This window comes from Prionailurus viverrinus, chromosome D3 (assembly GCF_022837055.1).
Source record: "Prionailurus viverrinus isolate Anna chromosome D3, UM_Priviv_1.0, whole genome shotgun sequence".
NCBI classification, from domain to species: Eukaryota; Metazoa; Chordata; class Mammalia; order Carnivora; family Felidae; genus Prionailurus; species Prionailurus viverrinus.
Genome location: NC_062572.1, coordinates 79,063,682 through 79,087,637, shown reverse-complemented (window position 1 = coordinate 79,087,637; position 23,956 = coordinate 79,063,682). Strand labels below are relative to the sequence as shown.

General features: G+C 53.2%; 1 protein-coding gene and 1 non-coding gene across 2 annotated transcripts; one reads left to right on the top strand and one right to left on the bottom strand.

Moving 5' to 3' along the window:
- The first annotated feature begins 9,078 nt into the window (after nucleotides 1-9,078).
- Nucleotides 9,079-13,510, top strand: RAX (retina and anterior neural fold homeobox). Its single transcript, XM_047828891.1, has 3 exons — nucleotides 9,079-9,367; nucleotides 9,676-9,929; nucleotides 13,016-13,510. Exons 1-3 carry the CDS (start codon nucleotides 9,079-9,081, stop codon nucleotides 13,508-13,510), a joined length of 1,038 nt encoding a protein of 345 aa, XP_047684847.1.
- Nucleotides 13,511-21,262: 7,752 nt separating this feature from the next.
- Nucleotides 21,263-21,446, bottom strand: LOC125149760 (U2 spliceosomal RNA). The gene has a single exon (XR_007146054.1). It is a non-coding gene; the product is annotated as a U2 spliceosomal RNA (small nuclear RNA).
- Nucleotides 21,447-23,956: the final 2,510 nt, after the last annotated feature.

Genomic DNA, 23,956 nt, shown 5'->3' with positions numbered 1-23,956 from the left:
CAAGCAATACCTGAGTTGAATGAAACATACAATGAAACACCAAGCAATAAAAATGAAACGTACGCAGGGCTGCCTGAGTGGCTCAGTCTGTTAAGCGTCCCACTCTGGATTTCGGCTTGGGTCAAGACATCATGGTTCATGGGGATCGAGCCCCGGGTCGGGCTTTGCACTGATAGCACGGAGCCTGCTTGTGATTCCCTCTCTCTCTCTCTCTCTCTCTCTTTCTCCCCCTCCCCAGCCCGCTCTCTTTCTCAAATAAACATGTTTTAAAAATTAAAAATAATAAAAAGTAAAAAACTTGTATCACGGAAAAAGTTCAAACCTAACCAAAAGCAGCATTGCAAGTATGCTAAGTGCGCGGGTATCCGAGTTCAGCTTCTTTACCCTACTCTAAACTGCTGCTCTCCTGGAAAAACTGTGTTGTCAACCCCGTCTATAAACTGAAGACCTCATTCTTCGATGGTGTCAAATTCCTAGAGCTGTAGAAAGATAGCGTACACGCGCAACGTGATGCTTGCTTGCTTTCTCAAGTCATTCCAGAAAACTTTAAAGATCTCCCAGTTGCCTTTCTTTAAAGCTCATTCCTCTGAGTGACAATGCACACGTCCTTTAGTAAGCGCGGTAAGTTCCCGACAGCTGAATGAAGACACTTCCGGGGAGCGTCTTGAAAACCCTATGGAAAGCATCTGGTGGTTCAAAGGGGCTAATTAGATTGGTCAGGATATATAAGATCAGCATTTTTAAGGCTTAAGGGGTCAGAGGAGAAAGTACAATAAAAATTTGCAAACAAATGTCTATGACGTTGCGGGGGGCTGTAGAGCACAGCTAATAGTCCGCGGGACCATTGCAGGAGCCACTTTGGAAAAAGAATGGCATCCTTAGGATGGGGCGCCCCGCTAACAGAGAAGCGGGGGGTGGGGGTGGGGTGGGCCTGAGCCTGGTGGCTGCGGTGGCTGTGGCCTTGCATGGAGCCTGTCTCCTCATTCGATGAACACTCACATCAAAGACAGGGGAGGAAACCCCAGGCCGCGCTGATGCTAACAAGACTGGAGTGGCCTGAACTGACTTTTGAAAGCGATCAAATGGTCTCTGTTGGCTATTTAGGAAGGAAAGCAAAGCAGTCTGACGTTTCCCAAACACCTGGGAAATAATTGCTCTTTCAAAAAGTTTCCGATGACTGATCCTCGGAACGTGCAGAAATATCTACTTGTGCCAATTAATAGCTGGGTGCAATCAGACAAGTTTCTTAACCTGTTTCCTCATCTGTAAAATCTAGTTCCTTGCTGTTCTTCATTAAATCAACCACCGCCATGTGTCGCATGTGTGCAAATGCTAGGGATCCAACAGACGAGGTCCCTATTCTCCCGCAGCTTACATTCTAATGAAGGGAGACTGGTAACAAACAACTAAACAGATAATAAATAAGATAGTTTTGGAGAGTGGAAGGTGCTATGAGCAAAAATAAAATGACAAGAAGGGTCATGTGAACATTTGGGGGAGAATATTTCAGACAGCGAGAATAGTCAGTGCAAGGGTCCTGAGGCAGGAAGGGGGCTTGGAGAATTTCAAGAGGAGGCAAAGACCAATGCGACTGTAGTTCCGTGAGCAAGTTGGAACAGACAGGAGGGTGGCCAGAAGTGTTCTATGAGAGCTGTCATGTAAGAAGTGGGGAAGGGGGGAGTCTTGACCTCATAGGGTGCTGTGAAAATGAAATCAGAATTGCCTTCCTGATAAACTGTCCTTTCAAAAAGAAGAGGGGAGGAGAACCCCGGAGATGGCCAAACTGAGTGCGCGCAGGTTAAGGCTGCTGCAGGATGGGCGTCCTTGGATTTGCCTTCTTAGCACTCTAAAGAGGATTGATGGGTTTCAAGACCATCATCCCCTTGAGATAAATGTCTCTGTGCTTCCCCTAGACACTCTGAATTCAATTAGTTTAATTAGAAAACAAGTATAAAGAGGAATTATCCTAATATAGCTTTGCGCCTAACAACGCCAGAAAAGCCCATTTCTCCGGCAGAAATCCAAGTTTGCCTCTCTTGTTTACATATTCTGAGATACTGATGCAGATGTTCCATTTTGCTGGCAAGAAAGGTGGACATCTCTTACCCAATAGATCATACATTAGCTTTAATCATAATAATACGTTCTGACTTCTTCGCTCTTTAATGAAGTAAGAACATTGGTATGTGAGCGAATATTTTGAACCCACTCATGGGGGCTGGGGGAAGAGGGAGAACGCCTGGATTTTCAGCGTTTGCCAATTTCTGTGGTGAAAATATTCCCACTATGACTCATTTCAAGCCACTAATATGACATCAGTGAACTCAGAGCTGGGAAGGAATACTAATCATCTGCTCTCACAAGCCACTGGAGCCTGATGCTAGCACACCAGTGGACAGTTGTTTGCCCAAATGGCCTGCAAATCTATTGCCAAGGGAATTCTTTTCGCTCCCTTACGTAGAGGCTACTTGGATTAGCATCAGCTGCAAAAGTAAACTGAGGACCCGGGCCGAGGCAGTTGGGTTGGTAAGTGATTAGGGAGTAGTGTGAAAAGTAACTTCATCGCGTTCGTTCAATAAGCACGCTGCTCCAGGATTCATGCGCGGGCTCACTCGACTATAAGCGTGGGACTTCCAGGTGCGGGATCCTGAGAGCTTAGCGCGCCGGAGAGTCATAGAGGGTCAGGGAGTCTGGAGACTGGCCCCCAGTCCAAGCCTTGCCACAGCCCTTGTGTCTCATCATGGGCAGATCACTTCCCGTCTCTAGGCCCTGATTTCCACATCTCCAAAGGAAAGTTTGGGGCGAGGACTGGGAGAGCAGACAAGGTAATCACTGAGTTTTTCCTCCTAAGTCTTAAAACATACGATCTTCTGAAATACCAGAAAACTAAATCAGAAACTAATCTTAAGTGCTGGTGTTCCTAAAAATATCGTGATTGGGAAACAACAGAAAGGCCAAAGGACAGCCTTCTTGCCAATTAACGGATGATCTCCAGAGAGCTGTGGTCTCTGTTCCTTCACAAAAGGAAGTCTTTCAAACAGCCTGTTACCCCCGGGAAACTCAGCAGCTCCCAGCTGCCCCTTGGTTTCACCTTGCGATTGGGTTAAATGTCTGTTACCGTCTGCCCATCTCAGTTCAGCCAGAAATGCCTAGATGATGCCCATTCGTTTCATTGGTATGTGTCTTTTAGCTACAAGTATATGAGGGAGTTATTATTCGCCGCAGGATCCTTATATCAACATTTGCTTCAATTCAGTCTGAAAATCGTAGAAAATATTCAGAGTGCCACATTGAGTGGTAAAGTGACGTATGGTATGTGTTTATCATCTGTGCCGGTGTGATTAAAGTGTCCAACGATAGTCATTATTGGTTGTCTACTTGTAAAGATGGGTTTTCCGACAAGCATCTCTAAGAACATTTTCCTGACTTTCCTTCTGTTGTGCTTCAGGTAGGAAACTATTTCACTGAGTAGAAGATTTGGCAGTGAGAGAGGAACCAGCACCGAGCGGAAGAGAGAGTTGGGTGATTGTCTTCTCCACAATTTTCAGCAGGTTGCGTCCTGTGCCCATGACATACAATGTACAGTATAGCATAGCGGAGAATTCACGACATCAAAGGCAGACAAAGTAAATGGCACAGGGGTTGATGCTTAAAAATATATGTTTACATCAAACACTGGGAGTGAGTTGGAACTCTGGAAACGGAGCGAAAATTTCCCCAGCTTTATGGGACAACCGTGAGAAGTTGAGCGGTATCCTTTAATTTTTTTTTAGCATACCTGTCATCATTATAATTGACCAAATAAATTGTAAATTGCCCATCACAACTTTTTCACTCACACGTCCTCCAAACCCTGAACCGCAACGTTCCTATACCCTCTGACTACCAAGTGTTCTTTTTTTTTATCTGCTAGTTCTCTTATAGCCACAGGAAAATTCACAACGCATGTCATCTAAGCTGACCACATTGGGAGGTGGTTAGATGGGCACGTTACTGAAAAAACGCCTACGTCCTGATTCCACCCGAAACCAGTTGTGCAAACTTGGCGAGTGATTTAACCTGTATTTCAGACGCCTTGCCTATAAAATGGAAATAATAATATTGTCTACCTCATAGGGTTATTGTGAGGACTAATTAGGTAATCCACATAAAGTACTCAGAAGAGTGCCCACAGGCATATAGTATTCAAAAAATAATAACTGTTATATATATATATATATATGATTTGTCATATGTATGTATATAATTTGTTGAATTTCAGTGTGTGTGTGAATTCAGTGTTGAATTTCAGTGAATTTCATATATATGTATACAATTTGTTGAATTTCAGTGTGTGTGTGAATTCAGTGTTGAATTTCAGTGAATTTCATATATATATGTATACAATTTGTTGAATTTCAGTGTGTGTGTGAATTCAGTGTTGAATTTCAGTGAATTTCATATATATGTATACAATTTGTTGAATTTCAGTGTGTGTGTGAATTCAGTGTTGAATTTCAGCGAATTTCATATATATGTATATAATTTGTTGAATTTCAGTGTGTGTGTGAATTCAGTGTTGAATTTCAGTGAATTTCATATATATATGTATACAATTTGTTGAATTTCAGTGTGTGTGTGAATTCAGTGTTGAATTTCAGTGAATTTCAGTGTGTGTGTGTGTGTGTGTGTGTGTGTGCGTGTTTCATGTTTATATGAGTTTGGGCTACAACTAAAGTGAAGTTGCCTTCCCTGAAAGACTGTGTATGAGCTAGCAGGGGAGATGGTCCTCCAGTGTGGTCCAAGACAAGTGGAATTTATATCCAGGATAAAAATACATCCACTAAGAGAACAGTCAATATTCAGATGATAGAGGTGGTTTCATGCACTTTATGAAGTGCAACCTCAAACATCACTTCAAGGTGAAATTACTAGAGGCTATGGTCAAATGCCATTAGCTCGCCGTGCGCACAGGCCACCTGCTCACCCAGTGCCCAGGGAACTCACTCCTCAAATGTGCATTGCTCAAAAGAGTGTTTTGGGGGAGGCAGTCCGCCTAGAATGCTTCCAGACATGGGTCCCCGCGCATGCATCCAAGATAAAGGAGTCACTTTGGCCTGCAACTTCCCATAATTGCTGGTTACATTTAGCTTTCATTGTCTTCCTGCTGGCCTGTCCCCATTCCCTTTCTCCTCAAAATCTCCCCCCTCCTCCTCCAATTATTGTTCGATATTGTCCTTCCCACATCACCCGGAACCTCCCACTCTGAAGACCCTCCCAAGCCCCCGACCACCCTCACTCTCCTCACTTCTGGAAATGTTTCTCTGGGCCATGCCAAGTTTAAAGGGGCTTTATCTGTGTGTAAGCCCATGCGGGCTGGGAGGAGGGATTTTTCTTTGATCCACCTAATGAATTAATGAATTAAACAGAGGTGGAGTTCAGAAGGCAGGCTCCTTACTTTTGCTGAAGTTGGGCTGATTTTAAGCGGGCCTAACTGCTGGAAAAAATGCTGCTTCATGCTAGAAGAATTAGGGACATGGCCGAGTCCATTCATCTTCCCTAATCGAGTTCTTGGGAAATACACATGTAGATTAGCCCCTAACAATGACCCCCGGCTGATTGCTTGGAGTACTCCTCCATCGTGCCCACAAGGGTATTGACTAGCTCTTTATGTCCTGCACAAAGGAAGCCCCAAGTTCCCCTTGTCCTGCTTTGCCCTGTTTCTCCGAAGTCCTGGCTGTTGAAGTCTTTTCTGCTTTTCTCTCAAGACTCTGAAATAAACAGTAAATAAAAGTTAACCTCACCTGGACCTATTAGGGGGAGCTGGGCAGTCTCAGAGAGAATTAACTTTGGAAAACAAGGCTATAAGCCCCTTAGCGTGTGGGCAGAAGCTTAAGAAAACACTGCCGATCTTTGTTTAGCAGCGATTATAGAAATCAATTTATTATTGGGGAAGTTTACATAAAAAAGGATTCTTGGTCATAGAGGAACCGGCAAACACCAATCTCCTATCCCTGTGGCTGTCCTCTGGTCACCAAGGCATCAGAACCTCAGTCACCCGGTCTATGTAATTGGCCTGTGGGACATTGTGGGGTGCCACCAGGTTGTTAGGAGGACACTGCCTTGGACAGCCTAGAAAGCCTGAGGGCCCCAGGGGCAGGCTTTGCCTGGACTGTGGTGGGAACCTTTCAAGGATTTGTTCGCTAGTCCTGGACACCAGCGCCCAAAGGCCACTGTCCACAGTCTCTGACTTCGTTTCTCTGGGAGGCTAAGCCGTCACCATCTCAGCCTCTTAGATGCAGCATTCGGTCTCCGGGAAGGATTAAAGACGGAGACTGCGGGCTCACATGTGCTTTTATTCTTCTCATAAACATCACACCCTCCACCATGTATTACAAGTGAGCTGTAGGCAGAAAACACTGGACAAAGAGTCAGGTGGTCTGAGCTCTAGTCTTGACCCCTCCGCTTACCAGCTGTATCAGGTTGAGCCTCAGTTTCCTCTTCTATAAAATGGGGGTGGGGGCACCCGGATGGTTCAGTCCATTAAGTGTCTGACTTCCAGTCATGGTCTCTCGGTGTGTAGGTTCGGGTTCTGTGTCAGGCTCTGTGCTGACAGCTCAGAACCTGGAGCCTGCTTTGGGTCCTGTGGCTCCCTCTCACTTTGCCCCTCCCCCACTCGCACTCTGTCTCTCTCTCTCTCTCAAAAATAAATAAACATTAAAAAATATTGTTAATAATAAAATAATATGAAACGGGGCAAACATATTTGTCCCCCTCACCTCGCTTGGTTTCGAGGATCCTGTGATGTGAAGAACGTGAAAAGGCTCTGACAACTATAAAGAATCGTGCAGAAACTATAAAGTGCGTGTTAATTATCATTAATGTAGCTTTCTCTTAAACCACAATTTCTCACTTGAATCCGAAGCTCAATTTCTATCTACTGCAAACTCACCTGCTTGCTATTTTAATTTACCTTTTTATAGGCCTACTAAAAAAATAGAGCGATTTGTGTAATGACCACCCCATATGCCCAGCAGACAATTCATCATTCCATGCTCCTTAATATAGTCACATGTTCTTTTGTGACTTTGGGGGCGCCTGGCTGACCAGCGAGCAGCTCCCGTTGGTATAGAGGTTGCTTACATAAATAAACTTAAAAAAATAAAATAAAGGTGAGGATTGGAAAATAGGTGGGGTTTTTTTTTTCTCCCTTGTTTCTTCCTTTGTCTTGTCTCCCAGGCTGGACGTTAAACTCCTCAAGGCCAGCGCCTGGCTGGCCTTTCTTTTCTTTTGAGGTTCTGGCATGGCCCACGTCAGTGGGGGACCCTCGGAAGGGAGGCGGTAACCCCCCTCATCCGAATGCAAGCAGAAATAAACTAGCGGTGGGCATGGGGGTGGGGGGAGACGCCCCTGCGTGGAGATCGGAGCCCCCATTACAGAGGAGATTTTAAGAAACTCTATTTTGTGTCTGTATGAGGCGACGGATGTTAATTAAATTTATTGTGGCAATCGTTTCACAACAAACGTAAGTCACATCATGATACTGGCCGTCTTCAACTTACACGGCGCTGTACGTCAATTATATCGCAATAAAACTGGGGAAATGAAAAAGAATAAGAACCTCGAGTTCCTGAGATTCTTGGGAAAACATTTGGGTTCACGTTTCCTGCCAATAGTTTGGCGAAGGCGGACGGGCGTGCCGGGCCTGCATCAGGTTTGAGAGGTGACAAGGTTATCAATGGCGACCACGGCGATGGCGGATGTGAAAAAACACTTGCCTGCAGTAACCATCATTCCACTTTGCGCCACGGAGGCCCCGTGGGGCTCCCCAAGTGGAAAGACATGCATGCAACAGATTCCGCCTATAACCGCCCCCCCGCCCCCCCCCCCCCCCCCAAGGACGTGAGAGGCCTGCACCCCAGACGAGGGTCCTTCTCCAGCCAGCCTGAGGCTGGGCCTTCTCCTTGGCCTGCAGATTGTTTGGTGGGGAGAGGGTTCTCCAGGAACAGTCTACGAGGGTGAGGGACCCCTGTCGGGTCTTCCACTGGGCCTGAGCCTGGCGGCGGCGGCGTGTCCGACTCGGGGGCCTCCCAGCCTCCTGCTGGGCGGTGGGGCACTTGAGGTCACCGGGCGTGCAGGCACAGATGGCCCCACCGCCTCCTGGGGCTCGGCCCTGGAGTGACGGGGCCTGCCGGCCGCGCGAGTCCGAGGAGACAGGAAGGAGTCGTTAAAAATATAGAGACAAACAAAATAAACCCGAAGACCGAGGCTTGGGCCTACGGAGCCGAAAGAGGGGTGCCCTTGGGAATAAAAAGGGGGCGAAGGGAAAACTCAAACTGAGAAGTAGCGTGCGTGGACTGACTCCCTACGCCCCAGAGCCTGGAAGCGGTACGCTCCGTCTTTCCAAAGGTCGCCCCGGGCACTCTGCCCGGGCGGAGGAAAGTGTGCCTGAAGGCAGAGGCGAGTCTGGGGTCGGGGGAGGGAAGGGGGAGGGAAGCCCGAGCAGCGAGGCAAGCCCACCGGGTGGTGGGGGAAGGTGAGGCAAAGGGCGTCGGCCCCGTTGAGGCCAGACCGGGGGAGCGGGCCCCAGAGCCGGGTCCCCAGGCCTGTCAAACGTCCCACCGCACTTCCCTCGGGGTTGTGTGTGGAGCGTTTGGAGCGGATCGAGCGGCGGAGGGTGGAAAGTTCGGCGCGGCGGCCCCGCCCGGGGCGGCGGAACGAGGACCCCGAGGCGGGCAAGGGAAGGACCCGCCTCGCTGCGGGGGGAGGGGCCGAGGGAAGAGGCCGGGGCCGGGGCGGGAGGGGAGGAGCCAGGGCTCGCGGGCTCGCCGCCTTTAGCAGCACCCGGAGCCCTGGCTGCCCCGAGTCCGAACTTCAGACTCCTGCAGAGACCCCGGCGGCCGCCGGCCGAGCGCTCGCCCGCCTCCAGCGCGCGCAGCCGGGGCCCGCGTCGCCCGCCGAGCTTGACCTTGGGTCGGGCCCCCGCGGGTGGGACCGCCGTGCCCGGGAAGCGGCGACTTCGAGCCTCTTCTCTCGGTCTCCCGAGCAGGCTGCGCTGCGAGAGCGCGGGCCGCGCCCTCCCGCCTCCTGGCGCTCCCCATGCACCTGCCCGGCTGCGCCCCCGCCATGGCCGACGGCAGCTTCTCGCTGGCCGGCCACCTGCTCCGCAGCCCGGGAGGGAGCACCTCGCGGCTGCACAGCATCGAGGCTATCCTGGGATTTACCAAGGACGACGGGATCCTCGGTTCCTTCTCGGCGGAGCCGGGCGCTCGGGGAGCGAAGGAGCGGGATAGGAGGCCGGGCGCGCGGGCCGCTTGCCCCAAGGCGCCGGGGGGAGGCGCCGAGCCCTCCGCGCAGCCTGCCCCGGTGCCCGCTCCCGAGTACGAAGGTGAGTGCGCACCCCCGGCCGCGGCGGGGCCCTGAGGCGTGCCCAAACTTAGGAGCTCTGCAAGAGGACGGAGCCCCTGCCTCGACTTTTATTGAGGCATTTGGGCGCGGGATTGGGTTTGGGGTGTATATAAGCTTCCAGTTTGCGTTCAGAGAAAGCTTAGAGGCCCCCCGCAGCCTTATCCCCGACCTCCCGGTCCAACGCCCGGGAGGAGCCCGCGTCCCGCTGTCGGCGTCCCAGGGTAGGCCGACTGGGCCCAGGGATACTCCGGGGAGTGTCCCTGACCTTCTGGGGCTTCTTCGTCCCAGCCCCTCGACCCTATTGCCCCAAGGAGCCTGGGGAGGCGCGGCCGAGCCCAGGACTGCCGGTCGGTCCCGCCACCAGCGACGCGAAGCTGTCGGACGAGGAGCAGCCCAAGAAGAAGCACCGGAGGAACCGCACGACCTTCACCACATACCAGCTGCACGAGCTGGAGCGCGCGTTCGAGAAGTCTCACTACCCCGACGTGTACAGCCGCGAGGAGCTGGCGGGCAAGGTCAACCTACCCGAGGTCCGGGTCCAGGTAAAGCGCCCCCGATCGGTCCCCGGGAGGGTCCCAGGCCCAAGCCGCAGCCAAATGCTCCCTTGAATCCCGGCGTCTACGCATGTCACGCGGGACGCTTCCCATTGGTCTTCCTCGGCTCCGCTCGCGCAGAGCCTCGAAGGAGCGTCGCAGATCTTCCTTGTGCCCCACGACCGCCTCCGGGTCATTCTGTTCCAGTTTGTGGTAGCACCTCCCTGGGCCGCGGGGGGGGGGGTCTCCGTCTTCTAACCTAAAGAGAGGTATCAGAGATGGCTGGCAAGATGAAGGGCGACAGTTTCGTAGACGCAGCCGGGATTGGGGCGGGCGGCGGTGAGTAGAGAGGGGATGTAGGCAGCGTGGTGGGGGGGGGGGGCGAGAGGGGACGGATCGGGGCCCCGAATGCCACCTCCTCAGTAACTGCGCTCACCCTGCTGAGAAACGAAAGCCCCCGTCTGCCTGCAAGGACCCTGGCGCCTGCAGTTGAAGGTTTTGGTGGATTTGTTTCAGAAACTGACTTTTGCTTCTTTGGTGTACATCCAACCAAACTTCCCGCTGCTGCAGAGGCCTTCTCTCTCTCTCTCTCTCTCTCTCTCTCTCTCTCTCTCTCTCTCTCGTAAAGGGGTTTTCGCTTTAATTAAAGCTGAATTATCTTTAATCCCTGATCATTAAAATATTTGAAAGCCTTAAATATTTGCTAGTCATCTGTGACAAATCTGGGAGGATTTCCAAATTAGGAGACTTTGCAGAGGCCTGAAAGGGAGTCATTGGGAACAAATTTCACTGCATCTGAAAGGCGGTGGAACGAAGATGAGGTTTGTGCGTGTGTCTGATGAATTGGATTTCCAGGGAGTGAAGATATTCAGACCTTCGGGGGCTTTTCGCCTTACCTTAAGAGTAAAAGGGGCCAAGCTTTTGCCTTTTGTCCCTTCTGCTCATTTAGGAGTTTCAGGTCATGAGTAAATATCATGGTTTTCAAAACTAGTTCCCTCATGTGACTCAGGGTGGCAAGGGCCCTTCTGTTTCTCTTAATTTGGGGACAGTCGAGCTGCAATGGTTTCATTGAAGGTGTGGACATTTTTGCACCTGCTTTTCGGGGTGGGGGTGGGGGTGGGGGGAAGAGGGTGGGGGAGGGGGAGGAAAAGAACACACGTGAAAGATGAAGGAGAGGAGAGACAGTCTTCCAACCAGAGGCGCCTTCACACCTGACATCACCTCCGTCCTGCCTTCCTTCCTCCCTTCTTTATTCGTTTAGGGATTTGGGCTCTTCCTTTAAGTCATCAGCTTGTTGAGAATGGTGTCTGCGACTTCTCTGTGACCACAGGGCCAGCACAGTGCCCAACATATGGCGGGTTCTTAACACATGGCTATGATGTAATCAGATGGTGGGTGGGGGGGGAGTCTACGTGGGCCTCCAGCTGTGTGGAGGGCAGCAGCTCAGCCCTAGAAGAAAGGACTCCTGGGCCTTAGTTCTGACTTTGAATACTGGGTGGGAGACTAGAGCTGATGTTTCCGGGGCTAGAGTGGGGCCTGCGGGGAATTAGAGGAAGCCGTGGGATGAGAGCCCTTCCCATGTTGATGTTTCTCTTCTATTATCAGCAACTATCTCATGTTTCTGGGGGAAATTAGGGCCTCGGCTACGTAGATGAATCTTTTGTGGGAAGAGGACGAGGTTACTTACGGGTTTGTTCTTTTTCTCTCCCCCGCCCCACCCCCAATCCTAACTTTGCAGACACTTGCCCTGCTCTGCCTAGGTGCTGGGGGACTGTTTCCTCAGTGCTTCTAGGAGGTCCCCTCCCCCACTGACTCAAAGCTGCCTTCTCCCTTCTGAGGTCACAGCTATTCTCCTATTTCCCTCTAGAAATATATCACTGAGGCCACCAGTTTGGCCAAAGTTCTTTCTGATTCTCTACTAAACTAGACCAACGAACACTCTGTTCTGTGTCCAAGGGTGGTAACTTGGTGGTGACACCTTCGTCACACCTTTTCTTGTGCCTTTACCTAATCAATCAGAAATAGACATTTTATCATTAAGAGATCAGACTTCACTCTTGGTGTGGACTGTCTATATGTAAAGAAAAAAAAAGGAAGGAGGGAGGGAAGGAAGGAAGAGAAAGAAGGAAAGAAAGAAAGAAAGAGGAAGGAAGAAAGAAAGAAAGAAAAAGGAAGGAAGAAAAGAAAGAAAGAAAAAGAAAGAAAGAAAGAAAGAAAAAGAAAGAAAAGAGAAAGAAAGAAAGAGAAAGAAAGAAAGAAAAAGAAAGAAAGAAAGAAAGAGAAAGAAAGAAAGAAAAAGAAAAGAAAGAAAGAAAAAGAAAGACAGGCTTGAACTCACTGAACTCATCTTAGAGTAATGTCAAAGTTGACTCCGAAAAGTCAACGTAAATATAATAAACTTGAGCTGTTGTAATCATTGGAAGCCATTTATAAGAAACACCAGAAATACTAAAGGGATACTAATTAAATAAGAACGAAGATCTTTTTAAAGCAGCAACTCAAGCTCGGGATAAAACACCCCCTCTTGCTTCCACCAGTCACCACAACCGGTAATTCCTGGAAATGGAATTTAACACCCAGTGTGGCCAGTTAGGGTACTTAGAGTATTTGCGTATGCGTATGTTTATAATCGAGCGGAAAGGCAGGCCAGGCACAGAAAGCCTGAGCCGAAACCAGCCACCGAGAGCAGTACCATCGAGGGAGGAAGCAAAGTCTAAACCAAAGTGCCGAGGGGGGCTGCCAGCCACCAGGTCACCGAAATCTGGTGCCATGTGGTTTCCGAAATCCTGGGTCCGATCCCCAAGGTTAACTTCACTTTTTTTTTCCTGAGCACCCGCTGTGTGCCGCGAGTGGGAAACAGATAGAGCCACAGCTGTGGGTGAGGTAAACAGGGGCCCGGGTGGGACACGGATGAGACAAAGACTCTGAGAGGAGGGAGGAGGCAAAAAGGGGAAAACGGGACGCAAAAGGAAGGAGAGCGTAGGGGTGGGGTTTTCCTGGGCGGGGGGCGAGGGGATCGTCCAGCCTGGCGCAGGGCGGGGACGCGTCCCCACGCCTCCGCCGCAGCCCGACGGCCGCTGTGCTGCCCTCCGCAGGTGTGGTTCCAGAACCGACGGGCCAAGTGGCGGCGGCAGGAGAAGCTGGAGGTGTCGTCCATGAAGCTGCAAGACTCGCCCCTCCTGTCCTTCAGCCGCTCGCCGCCCTCGGCGGCCCTGGCGCCCCTCGGGACGGGCCCGGGCGGCGGCGGCGGGCCGGCGGGGGGCGCCCTGCCGCTCGAGTCGTGGCTCGGGTCGCCGCTGCCGGGCGGGGGCGCCACGGCGCTGCAGAGCCTGCCGGGCTTCGGGCCGCCGGCGCAGAGCCTGCCCGCCAGCTACACGCCGCCGCCGCCGCCGCCCTTCCTCAACTCCCCGCCGCTGGGCCCCGGCCTGCAGCCTCTCGGGCCGCCGCCGCCCGCCTACCCGTGCGCGCCCGGCTTCGGGGACAAGTTCCCGCTGGACGAGGCGGACCCGCGCAACAGCAGCATCGCGGCCCTGCGCCTCAAGGCCAAGGAGCACATCCAGGCCATCGGGAAGCCGTGGCAGGCCCTCTAGGGCCACCGGGGACCACATCGGGCCGGACCACCGCCCCGGGAGCCGCCCCGGAGCCGCACGCGCGCCTCCCTCCCTCCTTGGGGTCCCCCACTGTCACTCTCCGGAGCCGTCTGAAGCTGCAGCCAGGCGGGGCTCTAGGACGCGCGCGTCTGTCCCCGGCGCGCCGGGGAGGGCTGACCACCCGGTCTGCCGAGGCCCTCCGGCCACCCCGGCCCTGGTGCCGGAGGGGGAGAGGCGGCCGGGCCCCTCGGGGTTCAGCCTGACCTCGGCGTGGCTACCCCCAGAAAACGACAGCTGGGAGGACGGGGAGGCCGAGAAATAGAGTTCGAGGGACTGTTTGTACACGTAGTTTGAAGTCCCGGGGAGGAGAATTAAAGGTTGCCTTGTTTTGGTTTGACTCTGGTTAAGGGCGCTCAGGCCTCGGTGGCGGGGAGGGAGACGCGTGTGCCCGAGTGGGGGTACGGGAAGGGCCGCGGGGACGCGCAGGGTGGCTCGCGGGGAGCGGAGGACTGCGCAGGAGCTGGGTCTCCCTCCTGCGTCCCCTGCGGGGGGCGCTGTGCTGCGGCGGAGACTCGGCGCCCTTCACCAGGGCTCCCCTGCCCCGGCGCGTGTGGGAGCGGCGAGTGTGTGGGGCTCGGGGAGTCAGGAGCCCAAGGCTCACCCCGCTGCGCGTTCCCAGGCCCTCTCTATGTAGCCCAACAGCCCAGCCGCGGCTGCTCTTTGAACGCTCGACCCCAAGAGGAAGCGTCTACATCACCTTCCCCAGGGTGAGAGGTGCAAGACCCAAAACGCCTGTCGGCCCCGCCCCTCTTTTCGGCGCGCCACCGCCCGGGACCCCTCTAGGATCGCTGTCCGGGTCACGGGCTCGGTGCCAGGACTGATGACATTAGTCCTTCAAAGACTGGGGCAAAGCGACTTTTCCTCTTCTCATCCGGGCGCCTCTCTCGCTTCCCCAAGTCGCTCCTAACCCCCGACGCCCGCGGTCCTGTTTAATGCTCGTCCGGTGAGCGGCGGCGCTCAAGTACTGTGTTCCGGGCACAACCCGGGCAGTGTCCGCTGTTCTCTGGCGCCGGCTCTGGGGCGGGAGGGAAGCCGGAGGTCTCCCCCCAGCTTCCGGAGCATCCGCGGTACTCGGGGGGTCCCCGGTGAAGGAGGGTCGGGGACTCCCAGCCTGAGCAGCCGCGGTATCCGCAGTTGATCCTGGAAGCTGGGCCGCCTCGGGAATGACCCGGATTCCCCGAGCGCAGGGCCTCTGGGCCTCCTTGCTCCGAGCGCACCCGAAAAGACGCGGCCGGAGCCTTGGCTTCATCAACCCACTACTGTTTGTCGTTCGTTAGCACGTTCGTGAGCCACCCCAGCCCCCTTTCCTTGTCGAAATGAACCTACCTCCCTGGGAGGTGGGAAACATGCAATGATGGACTGTAAGGCTTTGTGTGAACTACCGAACCCCACACAAGGCGCTACACAGTGTGATTCCGCCTCTCCGATCCCACGGTATCCCTGCTCTGGCGTTCCTGAAACCAACTTGGAGAGCGGATGACTGTCCTGGGGCTGGGGGTAGAGGGGGTGTCGTCGCGGGATTCAGGCCTTGCCAGGAGGGTCCCGAGAGGCTATAGCACCATCAGGAGCGTGTACCCCTAGGCCCTCCTGCGGTGCCTTGCATATAGCAGGCCGCTCGGTGAGGTCATTTCGCCCAAGAGGTAGGAAGTAACACCTGCACGTCGTGGGGGAAATGAATGGATTGGCCAAGTGATACCAGACATTGGCATGAAAAAAAAAAAAGTGAACAGGATGAATGTGTAAGTAAATTTCTTTCAAGGTGGACTATTCTCTTTCATCCTTTAATGCCCTTGTTTAACCGGGAATGATTTATTCAGAGTACTCCCACCTTTCCTGGTGAGTACCTGCTCTGCCTCCCTTCTCCTTCCCGGGTCCTGGGCACCCCTGATCCGGTCCATCCTATCACCAAAATCTTCCTAGGTTCCCTTAAATCACTTCCATGATTATTCATTTTGCCTTTTTTTTTGGGGGGGGGGGAGAGAGAGACAGAGCAAGCAAGGAAAGGGCAGAGAGAGAGAGAGAGAGAGAGAGAGGGAAAGAGAAAGACAGAATCCGAAGCAGGCTCCAGGCTCAGAGCCGTCAGCACAGAGCCTGACGCGGGGCTCGAACCCACAAGCCACGAGATCACGACCTGAGCCGAAGTCGGCCGCTTAACTGACTGAGCCACCGGGCGCCCCTCATTTTGCCTCTTTATGCCATGTTTCTTCCTATTCTTTTTTTCATCGGCACCTTTCCATCACTTCTTTCTCCTCTTTTATACTACTTAGTGTGAGAATGAATATTCTAAACCCTCTCTTTGGACACCGACAGAGTGAGCCCTGCCTGGACGTCAGGGACACGTCCTTGGAAAATGATCAAAATACTAACAGCTAATGATTGTTCAAAGCTTACCACAGGCCGGCATTCCCGCAAGCAGCTTACGTCGATTGACTCATTTAAGGCTCACAGGGACCATGCCAGGAAGATACAATTAGCCTCATCTTATAAATGAGGAAACTGAGGCACGGGGAGGTAGCGTCGGTGAATACTGCTTGTAAGTAGAAAGGCCCGAAGCTCTGGTCAGTTCACGACCACAGCGCACTTGTTCCGGACACACTTGCTGAGTAAGCGCTCCTCTTTCGATTCCCGGGAACAACTCATTAGGCCACTCGGGGAATTAAGGTCCTGAGGTGTGAGGGGTCGTTCCTGGGCTTCCATCAGCCCCAGCGCCCCTCTCCACCCCATTCCTGGGGGCTGCCTAGGAGCTCCAGCAGTAGAGGTGCAGAGGAAGTGGGAAGCCAGGACTTAACTCAGGCTGGAGGTGAGAATGACTTTCGCTAAAGAACATTAAGCCCCAGACGACCCCGAAACACGGGAAGCTGCTCGAGTTCCCGGCTGCAGAAAGCACTTTGCGCAGGCGCTGGCCAAGGTGGAGCCCCGGCTTCCGAAGCTAGATCGTGCCGGCTCTGATTTGGGGCGGGCACGAGTCCCTCCGGGACTCCGGGGAAGGGGTCTCCTGCGCTCGAAAAATGGTTCCTGAGCCTTCCGTGATGAGGCTGCGGGTTTGGCTGCGGAGAGCTTCCAGTGTCCCCCGAAGGGGAGCGAGAACCAGGTGGGAGTGGGTCTACAGGGTTTGGGGAGGAAAGACACTGCCGCCCAAGCACAGCGGCCTGGGTCTCGAGGCAGACGCTCATTCGAGTTGACTGCATTCAGTCAATCTAAGAGGCAGGCCTTGGGAGCTTCCTCCCCAGAAGACGACCTGGGCCGTGACCCGCCGCGGGAGGAAAGCAGGTGAGTCTGCTGCAGAATCGCTCCCGCGTCCCTGGCTCCGAGCCTCGCGGGGCGGGGCTCCAGGCCGGGGGGCGGGGCGGGGAAGGACGCCTCGGATTGGGCCACTCCGAGAGAAGGGCGGGGTCGGGCGCGGCCTGGGGAGCTGGGGCGCTCCCGCGCGTGTGCGCCGCGGGGACCCAGGGCCCGGAGATCCCCGACGCGCGGAGCCTTGCCGCCCCGGCCACCGTCCCAGCGTCGCGGGGCGTTTCAGTTTTCCCGTTTTCCCCATTTTGGAGGCGTCTCTTCTTGCCCGTGGGAGGGTCGTGATCATACTGCGTGCGTGGGCTCCGGCTTCTGGGTGGCGATTTTTCTCTCCCGCGGGGACGCAGGGGACCGAGGGTCACCCGTTTCTGGAGCCACGGAGTCCCGGGGCGGCCGCGGGGCCCTCCTTGCTCCGTGTCCTCCACGCTGCGGCCCCGGGCCCGTCCAGGCTTTCATCCGGGATTGGGTGGCTTGGGTGTGCCGCTTTGCGCCCCGCGGGCCCGAGTTTTCACCCTTGCCGCCCGGGAGGGTTGGTCGGGAACGGTGTGGGTGACACAGGATGGGAGGACTGGGAGAGACCCCCTGAGAGGGGCAGGCTTCGTCCAGAGGTCAGGAATTGGCCTGGGGTGGCCCCGATGTATTGACTTATTTTAAACAGATCCTTCAAGTGTGGGAGATGGGCAATCCCTTCCCGCCCCCCACTCCCGTCTCCAGTTAATCCAGAATCCAAAAAGCGGAGACAGGGAATCCTAATCCTCCCCTCTCTCGGCCAAGTTCATCGGTTAATTGAAAGGCTTTGCGGCCAGATTCTGGAAGCGGGGGCCGCCCTGGACTCTGCTCCCCGGGAGCCTCGTCCGTCCCGCGGGCGGTGTCTGGTGGGAACATCAGGAGTGCGGACTCAGCCGTCCCAGCGACTTTAATTTTGGACGTCCTGCCTCGCGGCTCCCGCCACCTCCCCGCCCGCCAGCCTCGCCGCTTGCGCTTCCCAGTCTCCATGCGAGCGCTCCTTTTCACCAACAGAACCTTAATACACGAATAGCATCCAAGCCTCCAGGAGCCCAGCAGGAAAAGATTTCCGGGGAAGATAAAATTAATGAAAAAGCCTGCACTTCCTCTCTGCACAGCAAGCGCGGGCTGCGCACCAGCCCTCGGGGCTCCGCCTGCGTCCTAACTGGCCTGGGAAAGGCGCGGCCCCGCAGCGCCCGGCGGGCGCGCCGGACCGTTCAAGAGGCGGATGGTGTGCTTTGTGGCCAAAGTCGTCCCCTTAATTGGGAACTGGCTCTAATAATCTGGCCTCAGCTTGTTAACTGTACAATAGTGGGCAGAGTTAATGACTCATTAGTGATTAATTCTTTAACTGTGCCTTAATTACTCACTGTAACCCCCCTTTCGTAAAACTGGATTAAATCGTCTGGATCCTTGGCCACGTCTCTCACAGCTCTGGAAGACCCTTGGAGAACGCCAAGTTCCCCCCAGCTTCGGCGGGTCGGCTTCCTAAAAGCAGGTGCAGCGGCGCCGCCCCTCAGCCTGAAAGTGGGGCGATCTGTGGGTCAGCGTAGCTGTGACATTGCCTGGTCGTGACCTTCAACCCCCGTCCCTCCCCCCCCCCCCACACACACCAGGGCTGGATCTCCAAGATGTCCCCTCCTCCCTCAGCACCTTCCCTAACACGCCTGAGATGTAACACCTCATTTTAGAAGAAGTTTTCCTCTGCTCAGTACTTGGCGTGGGTGTGTGTTCACAGTAGGTTTTGAATGGATGGCATACAATGGTGCCTTTCTTCAAAAGTTCCCTGAGAAAGTTCTTTCCAGTGCTAACAGTAGCTGGAGTCTAGATATAGTCTCTCCATTGGTACTTTTATATATTTAAAAAAATGGACCTTGAATTTTTTTCACCCTCTGAATTGTCCTGCAATCTTGATCCCTTCTGGAGACCCTTAAGGCAAGGCAGGCATGTAGTGATGGACAATAAGAATCTCCACCCTCCCCGACAATGCCCACTGGGGGGGACTCAGTCACTTGAGCATCTGACTCTTGATTTCCGCTCAGGTCATGGTCCCAGGGTCCGGGGTCGAGCCCCACATAGGACTCCCCACTGAGTGCAGAGCCTGTTTGAGATGCTCTCTCTTCCTCTCCTTCTGCCCCCCTCTCCCACTCACACACACTCTTTCTCTCTGATAAATAAAAATAGATAAATAAAAAAATTTTTTAAAAGGATCTCCATCCTCAAGGAGCACGGTCTCAGTAGAGGAACGGACCCATTTCCTCATATGTTTTCAAGTACCTACCGTTTTTCTCCATGTGGTGTTCCAGAGGCCATCCAAAATAGATTACGTGCCAAACAAAACTTACTCATCTGTGCTGTGTGGCTACCAATAAACCTCCTTAAAACCCTTCTGTCTTCATTCCTAGCCACCCAAGGGATATGAGAATCATTCTTGAAGCCTTGGGACAAGTTATTTTCCATGTCCTTTCCACCTCTTACTTTTCCCAGCCATATAGCCTCCAAATCTTAGCTGCCCCGAAGCAAGACACCTCCCGGCCTTCCTGCCAATTAGATATGATTAAGTCTATACCAGTGTCCTAGAAGGAAGACCCTTCTAGGAAGCACGTTCTTAAAGGTGACCAGCCCGCCCTGCCCCTGCCCCGTTCCTGAGTCTGCTGCCCCCAGGCAGGTGTGAAAGGCCGGTGCCGGAGAACCCATCTTGGACCATGTCATGAAGCCATGTGTTGAGGGGGTTGAGTAACAGGACAGAAGGGACCATATGTGCTAAGTCCCTGACACCGGAGCACCATTAGTAGCTCTGGTTTGCTATCAGGGCGATTTGAAGTCTATTTTGTGTCACTGTCAGCCACACCCAGACCTAATTCACCCATTCCTTTAACGCCTACCTGCAGTTAATTACTTAGCTGTGTTGCTTTTAGTTCAGACAGAACACCTCCACATTCATCTGTCCTTGACGTTCTCTGCCAGTTCTCTCGTTCGGGGCTTCATTCTCTCTCCCCCAGGCAGCGTTTCTCTTGTGGCACTTACCACATATGCTCCGATGTCATGGTGGTTTCTTCATGATTCATTTACAACCATTTATTGAGTTCTCTCTCTCTCTCTTTCTCTTTCTCTTTCTCTTTCTCTTTCTCTTTCTCTTTCTCTGCTAGGCTCTGGAGCTATAAAGATGTGGCTTCCATATGGATCTGCTTGGCAATCAATCTTCAATCAACCCTTCACACTATAGCCAGAATTAGTATCTCAAACAATTCCTCTGCTTGAAACAATTCCTTAAGGCCAACAGGACAAAAGCTGAGCTCCTGGTGAGTATGGCCTTTTGAATCTGACCCGACCCATCTTTCCAGGCTTGTCTCTGGCACTCTTCCTCTTTCCTTGCCTTCCTCTTTCCCTCTTTCCTTTCTTGCCCTCCGTTCAAGTGACACCAGAGTACGCGGCATCTCACTGGCCCACCATGTGCTTTTTCACTTTGTGGCTCTGAGCACAAATGGTCCTTCTGCCTGGAAGGACTTCCCACCCTCCCGCTCCCGGCAACCTCCGTCAGGACCTGACTCAGATGTCACTGCCCTCTGTGCCCCTGGCCTGCATTCCTGCGGCAGTCAGTTCCTTGTTCCCTCTTCAGCACCCACCCAAGAGTACTTTGTCGATGTCCACTTGAGGCTGTTCTAGTACTTATCCCATAGTGTTGTCTATGGTCCCCGGCGAAACTGTAGGATCCTTAAAGGCCGCTGTCAGATTCTTCTCAGAATATTCAGTGCCTGAATTACTGGGTACCCCATGGAAGCACCCAGTAATTGATGAGCAATAACTAACACAAGGGGTGTGTGATCCCCAGAGAAAGCGCCACATTCTATGACACCTTATCACAAGGAAAGCTGCCTTAGCCTGTGAAGTCATGAAATCACGGCAGACTTCCCGGAGGAAGTGACAGACTGAACCCTGAAGGGGAAACAGAAGAAAACAGGGAGGAGTTGAGGGGTACAGGAGGTCACCGCATCGGCACAGGAAGAGGGAGCAGGGCTTGTCTAAGGCTCTCAAACGAGGCTGGTCTGGCGGGATCCATAGGACAACTTCGAGAAGAAGTGTGTGGCTTGCCAAGACTCATAAGGCGGGGGATTTCCCAACATAGGAGAACCCAAAACTAACTCACGTCTGCTGCAGGTGATGACACGGTCATGCCCTATAGATCATCCTGCCTATATAGCATGGAGAAGAGCTTGGAAAGAGGGAAGAGAAGGTTCTAGAAGACCAATCAGAAAGCTATTGCAGTAACTGAGGGAAAATGGAAGCTTGGCCTCGTGTGGCGACAAGGTGGCCAGGTTGGAGGTTGAATGAGGAGGTTGTCAGTTCAGTTTTTTGTTGCTGCTGCCCCTGGTGTATGTGTGTGTGTGTGTGGGGGGGGTGTGCACCATTCCTGCAACATGGGGTCATGCGCAGAGTGAACACAGCAACCCGTATTCCCTCTCCCTGCTCCCCAAATCCATTGAGTATATTGTCTTCAGCTCCAGGACCTATCAGATCTTAAACTGCTAAGAACAGATACTACTTTGGCTCGAACTTGGCCAAAAGGCTGAGAAATGATTTTTGTTTTTAGTTCAGTGTTGGTCAAATGCGTTTGACTGAAGACAACTCCAAGTACTGGTTTGGGGCTCAGGGGAAGGATCCGGGCGCTGAGCTCGGGCAACAGAAGATAATTGAAGCCATGGGCATACAGGAGGTTGCCCAGGGGGAGGGGGCCCAGGGTAGCGGGAGGACACCGAGGTCAGAGCCTTGAGAAACGCCAGCATTTGGTGGCCAGTGTTGGAGGAACCAGGGGAGTGACAGGAGGAAACCGGGGAAGTGTGGGGGCTCGGAAACTGAGGAAAGAGGGTTTCAAAAGAGAAAGAATCGGCAACAAAAATCGCCATTATTGGGGCACCTGGGGGGGCTCATGTTGGTTAAGCGTCTAAATCTCGATTTCCGCTCCGCTCTTAATCTTGCAGTTCATGAGTTCAAGCCCCACGTCGGGCTCTGTGCTGACGGTGCACAGCCTGCTTGGGATTCCCTGTCTCCCTCTCTCTCTGCCCCTCCCTCACTCGCATTCTCTCCCTCCCTCAAAAATAAATACACTTTAAGAGATTGCTGTCATTTTTAAAACTGAAAAATTAGCCAGGGATGAAAAGCACAAGACCGCATTCTCGCTTCCTACAGGGGGCCGGGATGCAGCTGTTTCGCAGATGCTGCCAGTATCTCCTGCTGCCTGGAAAGTAATCGGTGGCGGCCCAGCCCCCACCGGCACCTCCTCTCCTTCTCCTAGGAAGAAAGTGAAACAACACAGCGTCCTAACCGTGGCACCCGATGATCTGAGACTCGTTTAGTATAAACTTTTCAGTCCTTTCTACCCTAAGGCTCCAACTTCCCTGTCTCCGTCACGCACTCTGCTCCACACGCCCTCTGCTTTTGCCCACCTCGGCTCGCCCTTGAACTTGTCCTGAGCTCTCCCACCCCTATGCCTTCCCCCAAGCTCTTCCCTCCACCTGGAGTGTCTTCCCCCGTAGAAAATGCTTTAAGGTGAAGGAAAATTAAGGTGCAATATACCCGCATTTCTGGGATGTAGCTATAGCAGGGCTTAGAGCGATGTTGAGCAGCAAATTGCCTGCATTGAGAAGGCCTGAAATCTACAACCTAAGCTTCCGCCTTAAGACACTAAAAAAGAAGGTCGGACGAAACCTGAGGTGAGCAGAAGGGAGAAAGTAACAGACATCAGAGGGGAAATCAATGAAACGGAGAATCGACAAGCAAGAGAGAAAATTACATGAAAAATACCTGATACGCGGGGTCACCAGGGGAATGGAAGACAAAAGTGCCACGAGACATCCCTCCACGCCTATCAGCATGGCTAGGATCAAAAACTCAGCAGCCAGAGGCGTTGGTGAGCATGTGGAGGGGTCAGAACGCCCGTGCGGCTTGGAGGGCATGATGTTAAGTGAAAGAAGCCAGTCACAAAAGACCCCATACCACACACGTGGAAATTCATACGAAAGTCCAGAATGGGGAAATCCACATAGACAGAAAATCGATTTGCTGCTGCTTCGTGCTGGGGGACACGGGCATGGGGACAGAGGGGGCGATGGACAAAGGATTTCTTCTTGAGATGATGGAAATGTTCTAAGATGGGCTGTGATTATGGATTACGGCACGTATCTCTGAATATGCTGAAAACCATTGAACAGCCTACCGTCAGTGGGTGAAATCATAGCGTATGTGAATTATACCCCGAGGTCGTCTAAAAAACACAGCACGGTCTTTCCGCCGAGCTCTTGCCGCTTCCATCCCCTTCAGGCACTTGTGTTGGAATAATTTCCCTAAAAAGCGTCTTCATTTTGCTGCCCCCTTGCCAGGTGAGCCTGGCCCCTGGTGCTTCTCCTGCAAGTTTCAACTCTCAGCTCGTCTTTGCCCTTCCAGGCTCACGCTGCATGCCTCACTCACCCATTTCCTTCCCCGTCGACCCCTCTTGGTGGCAGAGACCCTCGGCTCTAAACAAGCAACCTGGACGGCATCTTGTTCCCCCCAATTCCGTCTCCATTTTATTACTCAAGGTGGGCCATACCCTTTCGTCCCAAATGACAGACCGGCCGAAAATGCCAGCTCTCTTGGAAAGAGAGCAGTCCCTTAACTTTATTCTGTGATGCCAAAGCTTGGCCGGAGAGGACCTTTTCTGCCCGGGGCCGTTCAGAGAGGTAGAGATGGGGCTGGGGGTGCCTGCGAGGAGTGAGCATGAAAAGAGGGAGGCCCGAGGCCCAAGGGAACCAGGGTGCCATTTGCACAGGGCCAGGCCTGCTGACATGTAGGACTGCTCCTGCTTTGTCACCTGGGCGCATGCTAACTGTCCCGTGTCTGTGGCCTTTTCCTCTGTGTCTAACCCTAGTTCAAAGCTCATCTCCCCCAGGGATCTCTCTTTGGTTTCCCTGGCCACAGTCTTCTTACTTCCCCAGGATCAGTCCGTCTTGTTGCATCCGTGAATTCCCCTCCTTCGTCCTCCCCCCTGTTAATGTGACTGCCTAGCATTTGACCAAACAAAGCCTCTGTTCCAGGCTCCAGGGTTCGCCTGCA